This window comes from Rhipicephalus sanguineus, unplaced genomic scaffold (assembly GCF_013339695.2).
Source record: "Rhipicephalus sanguineus isolate Rsan-2018 unplaced genomic scaffold, BIME_Rsan_1.4 Seq8589, whole genome shotgun sequence".
NCBI lineage: Eukaryota > Metazoa > Arthropoda > Arachnida > Ixodida > Ixodidae > Rhipicephalus > Rhipicephalus sanguineus.
The window spans coordinates 17,019-26,881 of record NW_023616149.1 but is presented as its reverse complement, the minus strand read 5'-3'; the positions used below and the strand labels follow the sequence as shown (position 1 = coordinate 26,881).

At 42.9% G+C, this 9,863-nt stretch overlaps 1 protein-coding gene across 2 annotated transcripts; it reads left to right on the top strand.

The window, feature by feature from the left end:
- The first annotated feature begins 3,342 nt into the window (after positions 1-3,342).
- On the top strand, positions 3,343-8,389 carry LOC125756813 (uncharacterized). 2 transcript variants are annotated; one of them, XM_049411773.1, is made up of 2 exons: positions 3,343-3,481; positions 7,558-8,389. In XM_049411773.1, the coding sequence occupies exons 1-2, from the start codon at positions 3,371-3,373 to the stop codon at positions 7,843-7,845; spliced, it is 399 nt and encodes a 132-aa protein (XP_049267730.1). In that variant the 5' UTR covers positions 3,343-3,370; the 3' UTR covers positions 7,846-8,389. The 2 variants fall into 2 exon arrangements, 1 of the variants encoding a protein (XP_049267730.1); XR_007414760.1 differs by lacking the exon at positions 7,558-8,389 and adding an exon at positions 4,220-4,365 and having other exon boundaries at positions 3,365-3,481.
- Positions 8,390-9,863: the final 1,474 nt, after the last annotated feature.

Genomic DNA, 9,863 nt, shown 5'->3' with positions numbered 1-9,863 from the left:
ACTTGGCATTTCACTTGGCATTTCACTTGGCAAAATCACTTGGCATTTAAATACTACACGAAGTCCACTTGAATATTCACACTCATGAAACATGTATACCGCTTTTTAATATGCTACTAGAACGCTAATGAACGCAACACTTATTTAATAAAACGGTGCGAATGTGTAAATAATGCGCGATGCACAGTGATGCAGGCAGAGCTATAAGAATGCCATTCACAGACTATGCATTACCGCCTATTCGAAAGCGCACGCCACAAATGAGCACTTGCGGTGCCTTTTGCTCATTTTTTTTTTTCAACGCACTTTAGAAAAGGTTCTTAGAACTTTTCGAAATTTACCGAGTGTATGCCTCTGCTTGACCATCCCACTTGCAGGTAAAGTGCCTTGCAGTACGTGTGAGCAGTTTTTTTCCTTGCTGGCCGCTCCGAAACACCGTTCTGACTCTGATCAAGACTCACAAAATGCACTTCAACACGGCTCAGGAGGCACTGATCAAGCGCCTTGTTACTTCATTTCACCTAAAGAATAATCACATGTATATCACGAGACCTGTCAACTGCTTCGACGGCGTCTTTCTGGCGGGAAGGCCCGTGAAGGGAAGGTCCGCGGAGGCCATCCAAAATCTCAACATTGCATTCTTGGTCGTCAATTTCACTCCCGTGTCTCTAGGATAGATAATCTTGTTAGTTTGCGGCCGACCAGAAAATGTGCATAAGCTTCTCGCGGTGGAAGAGACGAAGGTCAACGGACGAGCAATAACCAATGCCTCTGCCAGCGTGAGAACTGTGGAGAGGCTGTCGTAGTCGAGGCAGCTTTTCCCAAGCGCTCGGCGATGGGTGGCCTTGACGATTTTCAGCATTCATTTCCGAAAGCCTAACCCCCCCCCCCCCCCTGCCCCACTCTAGAAAATAAATTTTGAAACTGATCAAGAAAGAACGGATCTCGCTTCCCTTCACGGCAAAGACCCATTTAGGTTTAAGTCCCTTGAAGCTCGTTTAAATATCAGAGCGTTGTCTTGCAGATTTCTCTTTCGATACAAATTTCTTGAACGTCATCAGAAATGACTTAGACGACAAGTCTCTGATGAGCTCTGTAGGTGCACGGGCAGGATATTGGGGAACGAAATCTTTCTCGTTTGGGTTTTAGTTTCGTTCCATCGAGAAATGTTCTATTCCGTTTCTGTTCCGGAACGAAATAAAAAAAAATAAAGAAAGGCGCCGTAACGGTTCGTAAAGGTTTTTACTTGTGTAAAACCTTTACGAACCGTTACGGGGCCTTTCATGCGAATGTGCCGGCCCCCGCGCATTGATCAACGCAGGAGCGCGTGTTTGTTTCCGTTGCTCACAGTATATATGCAAGCCGACGTGGAATGTGGCGGTTAACATCCACGTGAAGTGACGTTTTAACGGTTGTCGTGGAGGAAAAAGGTGGCGTCATTCGTCGACTGAACAGAAGGTGGGGTGACGTAAGGCATGAGCAGGGTGTCGGAACGAAATCTTCTTCATTTCAGTTTTAGTTTCGTTCTATCGAAAAAAGTTGCGCTCCGTTTCTGTTTTGGAACGAAAAATAACGTTCCGTAATGTTTCGTAACGGCTCTTATTTGCATGCAATAGCTTGAAGCTACAGTAACGATAAAAAAAAAAAACGTAGCCTTTGTGGTATATAGTTACTTGCGCTCCTGTTAAGAACTTGGGTCAGGGGTAAAAGGTTTTCTTCCAACAACACCAAAGCCAGTACTCTTCTGAGGTGTAATATTTAGTTTTCTCAAAAGCGAATTATGAATTCTTTAATCAGGCTCAGTGCTTTGCGTCAAGGGAGTGAGCATGATCTCAAAAGCAGCCCGTCATCGAGGGTACTTTCTGATATGCAATACAACTATTCTGATAGAACAAACTTCAGCGCCGAGAATGCCCTCTCTGCGCTAGAACGTGACTGGCACACGACAGCTTACATGCGTTAACACAAACAGCTCAGGTTTTCACTCATCATTTCTCGCAAAATTTCAGTATCTTTGCTTTAGAATTCCTGCTTCAGATACGCGCCCACACTATATATACCCCGAGATATGCGTTATACTGTTCACTTTACATGACTTCGGTTGTTCCAGATAGCCACATTTTCCAGTGAACTGAAAACCGATAAAAATATTTCAGTTTCACTCCCGAACGAAACAATAGATAACGTTTCGGTGACGTCTTCGTTCCGGTGAAAAATATAGTTTTTGTTAATTGTTGTTCGTTTTTTGGTTTTCGTTCCGTTCCGACACACTGGGCGTGAGCACAGTATGGCAAGGGGGGGAGGGGGGCTCTGCCCTCCCCCCCCCGCAGAACCAGGGGCTGCCGTCTTTTCTAGTTACCTAAGAAATAAGTGCGAAATGTCTGCCCCATACATTGCGCACGCCTATGAGCATGACCTCTTCAGATATGAGATGGCGGGAGGCCTCAGCAGCGTGTCTGTGCACCTGCTACACAATATTAGGCGCGCAGGCGGACTTCTGTACAGGCTAAACACACGCGAACTGAACAGGCTCTCAGAGCACAAAAATCGCCGCGCTCTCCATAGACGTTGTTGCCTAGAAATCTGCTTATACAACTACAAAAGTCAGCATTTCGATCATTTTAATGTTATCGCGCCCCTAATTCGGTTCATACTCTCCAAAATTTGGAGGACTCTTAAGCTTCGCATTCAAGACTAGAACACAACAACGTGGTCGGGTTGTTTAAGATTATCCTGTATAGAATACGTACAGTTGTTATGTGTCTACTACGCCATAATTCTTTGTGCGCGTCAGCGACGGGCCCACTGCGCGTCTTGTAAGGCAACACGCGATAACACCTGCGTCCCACGCAGTTGGCCTGGATTCGATCCTCGCTCGGGCCGAAATTTTTTTTTACTATTTTTCAGCTATCTGTGTTGAACCGCTTGTGTTGCGCCAGCTCGCGCAACGCACGCTACTCTATTTACACGAAGGCGTGGAGCGCGGGCCACGCGATCCACCACATGAGAGCGGGAGGGACAAAGATGGGCGAGGTAACACGATCATTTTTTGCACCATTTTTCGCCCCCTACCAACGACCACGCCGTGACGTCACTGCTTCGCCTATTCACGAGACTCTCTCCATACACTTGAGTGTTCACGGCAATATGTATGAACTGCGCATGCGCAGAGCCTCGTGTTGCTGGGGCCCTGGGGCTAGGCGTCGCTGATTGCACCGCGCGGATGTTCAGATACACGTGCGGCACAGGCGCACAGGCTTTCGATAAAGGAGTTGCGCGCGTTGCCTGTGATCTTTGTCTCTGATCTTTGTCTTCAAAAGCGAGAAGAATGTCACAGGTGAAATGTTTGGTGGACGTGCCTCACCTTCACATGAAGAGGTCGTACACCCTGAACAACGGCACACTTGAGGAGCTTAAACAAGCCATTGCGGCGTGCCCCATCTTGGGAAACCTCGTCGCGCTGTCGACGTCTAGATTTCAGGTACGTGAATGTTTTCGTGTTCAGTTCCTAAGCGAACCGTAAAGTGTTTGTGTGAAAGATGCACTCCTTGGCATTGCTGTGCGGAATCTCAGCGATAAACTATCTGATGGCGTCGCCAAGCGAACGTCGCTAGCATTGGGTAGTTTCCGATTGCCGCAATGTACGTAGTTGAATTCGCGCTTCGAAGAAAGGCAGTCGCGTAGTTTTTTGCTTATATTTTACGTCAGTGGAGGCACGTCATTGCCTGTATGTTCAAAATACGCAGCTTTTCCGATCATTTTTCTTTCTTGGCATGTACACTGCAGAAGTACGTAGAATTTTTTTCATGCGCCGATGTTTGTTTGTTTTTTCTTAATTGTTTTTTTTCCTACAGCCACACGCCGGCTGCCGCCTGCGATTTCAAGCGCGCGCGCGGTGCTTTTAGATTAGTTCTTCAGGCGGTTATCGCTTCTCGAGCCGGCTGTGTGCTTTGTAATCTTTTTAAAAGTGTGACCCCCCCCCCCCCCCCCCCGGCTACGGCCCTAGCACGGGTTGACATCAAAACGTTGAATAGAGCACCATTTGATTGGTTATTCGAAAGTTTCAAGTGTTCGCTCCCTGATACTCTGTGATGTTTTTCTTCTCGTATATATTCTGCTGATTGTGCCAAACGGCATTCTGCACTAACGAGTGTGTGTGTGCTGACGCACTGATTTTGTGACTAAGCTAGAAGCAAAATTAAGAAATGTTTTTACATAGGTTTTGGAGGTGAACTTTGATGAGTACGTCGACCTTGGCCCTGGTGACGATATACCACACATGGCAAAGATTAAATTGCTGCCTTTCAGTCGCACACCTCTGGATGGCTCGTCGTCATCGACATGTGACGTTGAGAATGCTGAAGAGCAGGTAATCAAAGTTTTCACTTTGGTGCAAATCAATGACAGTTACATTTTTTTTCTTTCGTGTACCTTACGACACGTACTGGAAAAAAGTATTGTGCATCCTACACAGTGTGCTCTCACTTGTTATAGGGGCCTGAAGAGAGCAGCTCTCTTGATCTTCAGGAAGCTTCGGGCATCGAACTTACTGAACTGTAAGAGAATCACTCTTAAATTGCTTTTTTTTTCTACGTACTTTCACAGTACGTAGAAAGTGTGAATCATCGTTTTAAAGTGTGAATCATCAAATTTATCTGTTGCAGTATACCTTTTTAAAATGTGGGACAGATGGGTTGAAGATTTTTGTTGTATGGTTAATTTATTAATCGTATTTGTGTGTGACGTCGAACCACACTTAATGTATATTATTTCGTTCGTTTCTATGTGTGCCCTCAAACCTCAAGGGGTTCAGACAGCCAATCTTTGGGGGCGGGGGTATGAACTCCCTCCTCCAATTACTACAGTGAGTATATAGTGATAACGAAACAAATTTCGTCAGTACAGCAGCACAGTGTACAGTAGAGGGATTTAAGACGAACTAGAAAGGATCGCGGTCATTTGTTCGTCTTATCAGGAGTTCAGCTTATCTGAACCCCCCCCCCCCCAAAAAAAAAAAAAAATGTGCTAATATGCTGAGTGGATCAAAATTCTAAGAAAACATACTAAACACAGGGCGTGCAAACAAGGACACTAGAAGGAAGTCAACACAACCACAAACGCCAATTAGCTCTCTGTTTTATAAACATCAGAATTTGTTGCTTGAAAACACTGAAATCTGTAGGCTTACAATGTGGACGAAACGACTGGAAAAAGCGTTTGTTTGGCTCAATTTGATGAAAAATATGCCTTCGAGTAGCGTATATTCACGTGAATTTAACGCGCACTGACCACAGAACGCGTTCCGCAAAATGTTGCCATTGCTTAGCCATTGTGTGAAGGGGATGACGACGCTCGTGACCCCTCTTACGGGAGTACTAGCGCTCGGTTTGTTGCTCCTTTCTAATGCACATGCAGTTTTGGGCTCGTTGTCGCTTTCGTTTCTTTTTTTCACTCCCCTTGCGTTTGCCCCCACTGACCACAGCAGAGGGGCCCCAAGCTCTTGAGTTCTTTTGTTCTCCTTTGAACTCCAGCTAGGGGGTGGCGGAATACAAAATGACTCAATCCCCTTACTCCTTTATTTTTTCTTTGCCGCGACTCCCTGCTGACCTTAACCCGCTGTCGTTTCTTCTAAGCTTATCTCGCGCCCTTGTGTTCCAGGAAGTGTATTTTTTTTTCTTTCTTGCTTGCTCTCGGTCGCATGAATGCCCCACCAAGACTGCAATGCTTCTTTTATCAGAATCGCTAGCGTTGTTGATCACTGTGAAAGTCTAAAGGAAAGAGAACAGAACGCAAAAATATTAAGTGCGAAGCCAGGGCCACATTGCACAGACTATGCTGTATGATAGCTTTAACTCTAGGATTTAAACCTATAAAACGATAACTCAAGAATGTGACCAGAAAACAAGTCTTACTTGCAGAAAATAGTCAGTGAATTCATTCAATCATTTCTCGAACTATAAAATCACCTTGTTAGAATAACTGTTTGTTATGTGCGGGCTTCATTGTGGTAGAAAATGTTGCAACTGCATGGGTGCTCATATTGTGCAGAATTAAGTCTAGTCATACACCATGATTTTGTGGGACTTATATGTTAGTGTGCTAATCGAGTATCTTGTTCTAATTTTGATCCAAAGAATTCATGAAACTTGAGTTAACTAGCTTCCAGCAGAAACACTTTCTTTTGTCTTTTGCCATTTCAGTTGCGCAGTTACATTTTATCGGTAGTAACAGGAGGCAGGTAACAGAGGTGGCAGGTATCGGTGCCTTATAGCAGTAAAGAGGAAAGCACACTGATTCCTTATTGCAATAATCCGAGGAAAGGTAATCAGTGACCCAATTAACAATTATCTGAGGCAGTTATGGAGCGTTACTGTGGCCTTCTTTTTGGAAACTGGAATCCTTTTTTTTTTTTTTTCAGATATGTTGACTGTGGCAGCGCTTGAGATTTTGGCCCAGAATCTGAGAGAGCCAGCAGCTATGAACTGTCTATTTGTACAAGAAGTAAGTAAATTGTTAAGCCACTTTGTTTTAATACTGGGGGCATATTAAACGTCTGTGCATACGTAATTGAATAATTTGCATGATCAAATGCCTACATCAAATGAACTAATCTAACCTCGAAATAATAGATGTAATTTTCACAGTAGGCGTAACTTAAAAACGTGCTGTGCTCATGTTTTTTTATGCTACAGCGCTAATCATGCTTGCTGTACTTATAAACTTCATTTATAACTGCTCCGCGTGTTCCTGGGTAAAAAATATTTCACTGCTAGGATGTTGCATGACCGTTTTTAGATTTGATGGTGTGGTGAGTAAAAACGAATGTCTGCGCTTTGACATGTGTAACATCTTTTCACGAAATGCCTATAGAATGGCCCAATCATTGATGTTCACAGGGTAGCGTGCATGTTAACCCCATATGTTGACGTTCCAAGCTGTATAGACTTATGCTAAAGACAGTGCCCATGCATCAAAAAGAGGCGAACAGCTTTGCTGACAAGCTTTATTTCTGTGAAGCGCTTTTTTCAGCGGTACCCTAGTGATTTGTTGTATTCTACGCTTTTCATGCTCATAGACTGTGGCATTGTTTACTCGTGTGTAATTAAAAAGAACGGGAAGAAGTTTAGTGGAAGATAGAAGTTTGAATAGATAATTACTTGAAACGTGAGGTGTCGCTGGAGCTAATGCTCTGACAAGCGGACTTGTCATTTTCAAGGCTGCCCTTCTTCAAGACTGAAAGTTGCAGCTTTGAAGAAGACAGGTCACTGTGCATAGCTTTATTTTATCATGATTTTTATCACCGTACACGAATCCTTCATGCCACGGAAAATGCTTCTTTTTCTTTAAAAATGCTGATTATATTGTCAAATTGTACTTGTCCCAAATGAGCTAGTTACTCGTAGTAAAGCTGTTAATTCTCCCTAGTTATCTATTGGGCATGTTATGATCCTTTATATTTAGATGATACATGGTACAGAAACTGTTATGTACAGAAACAAGTCAGTGAAGTTTGCGTAGTGCTTTCCAAGCAGTAATTTGCTGTTTTTTATCGTGCAGGGAGGGAGCGTTCCAATAACGCCCTGTATTGTGTATGATGGGGCTGATCTCCCATATGCAAGGAACCTTTCACTCCATGTCGACAAAGAACTGATGTTCCGTGTGTCGAACGGTGAAGAAGGAATACTTGCACTGATGTCAGCTCATTGGCTGCTGAACATAGAGTACGCCCGGAAGGCCTTCAACGTTCTTGTGGCCATAGAATGGCTGCTACTCGGTCAGCGATCGACCTCACCAAGAACACCGGTTGTTAAGCTACTGAACGTTTTCAAAAAAGCTGCAAAATAGGCCTTAGCTCCCGCTCATAATAAAATGTCATAAGAAACTTGAGCAATAAGTTGAAATGAAGCACCAGTATGCCTACAGTAATCTTTTCTGTATATTCAAAAAACAAATATCTACTCATTACATGATGAAAATATTACTTTTAGTATAAACTCGATTTCATCACATGTGTTACATGCAACACATGTGACAAAATCGAGTTTATACTAAAAGCAATATTTTCATCATGTAATGTGTAGTTATTTGCTTTTTGAATATACAGAAAAGATTACTGTAGTGATACTGGCATTTAGTTAACTTATTTTTTTTGCTCCAGTTTCTTGTGACATTTTATTATGAGTCATTTTGTTCCTGCGGATTTCAGCATGTTCTCACACGGTCATTCTACTTTGCTGTTTTTTACTCAGTGTTTCGTGACTTTTTTGCAGCATGTATAGTAACTTAGATCATTTGCTGTTGAAATTTTAATGTAACAACACTGCCAGTACTTGTCAGTAAAATCAGTGTATCAACTATTGTTTTGGAATTTATGTTTTAGTTTTATGACAAGCTTTTAGTTTGGTAACTATTTCTTTTAAAACAAATAAATACTCATATTTCATTCAATTACCAATGATTCTGTTGTTTTTGCTTGGAAAGGTATAATCCTTAAAAATTTGTCTGAGCACACCTATGTAAAATTTCATTCTATGCTGCGATGCAGGTCATGTTTCTGCAGTGCGGTTGTGATCCAACTATCCCTATTACATGCATTTCCTGCATATTATCGCATTCAGTATGAGCTGTAACATGCATGTCATAGTCAGATTGTTCACCTGTTTTTGTTAGAGCCACAATCCGTTGCTTTTGAGTAGGTGGGAAAAGTTTCATCATTGCAGCAATGTGCACAGTCTTTTACTTCACTCATGTACTTTCCCAAAGAAGAGAAAATGGAGGTCTGCTGAGCAAAACGTAATTCTGAGTCCTTATCGTGTCGCATGAGTTGTTACGGAGAATCGCTGCTCGTGTATCAGCTACAGCTGTTGGGTTGGCAGTCGACTAAGAAAGTCGACTATATATATACAGCCAAACTTGTGTGGGCACTGCTGCAATTTTTTGAAACTTTTTATCAATCCATTTTTATCAAGGGATTGCGCATTTCTGAATGATCTCATCAACAGGAGAATTCTTTCTGGGGTGCACCTGAACGGATCAGAACGCGCTGATGTCTGTAGTGCCCCAAGGGGGCTGGCACGGAAGAAGTAGCATGTATGCTTTCCCCTTTTACAGCCACCCTTTCAAAGGTGTTTTTGTGTATTACACCCGAATCGAACGGGTGTAACTTATTGTAACACCCATAGTTTAGGGGTGTTCATAAACACCTATTAAAGTAGGGTGTAATCTTTCCTTACACCCTACATTTTTAAGGGGTGTTTCTAAACACCCTATGTTTAGGGTGTTTCTAAACACCCCAAAAGGGTGTTGCCCATGGGACAAAAAAATACACCCTTAAGGGTGTAAATTTTTTTAGAGTGCACGCATCAGCGATTTGAAGTATCTCGTGGATGTAAGGTTGACCTAAACGCGATGAACTGGACCTGTATGCAAATAAGATTGTACAGCAGCACCGGTGCCGATGAAGCACGTAACGCAAGCATTCACCTCACAGAAGACATCTGGGCGTACTGTGTATCTGAAGAACCGGCTATGTTTACACGAATAGAACTTTGAATGGTTATCTTATTGTTAGCCCGACTGATTTCTTAGCTGTTCTATTTTTTCATCACACACATGCACACATGCTTTAGATACAGATACATTTTATCTGTACCTCAAGTACTTCTCGGCTGAGTATCTTGATTCGTATTGCGATACAACTTCAAAGTATTTCGCCTAGTCCTAGTTACGGACGCCCCACTGAAACTATATCACCGAGCTCAGACCGTTATGCGTATTTTGTCCAAGCTCCCTTAATATCAGTGAATCAATCAAATAATAAAGGCGATTGTTTGTTAATTTCAGATTCTTTCTGCACTGCTGAA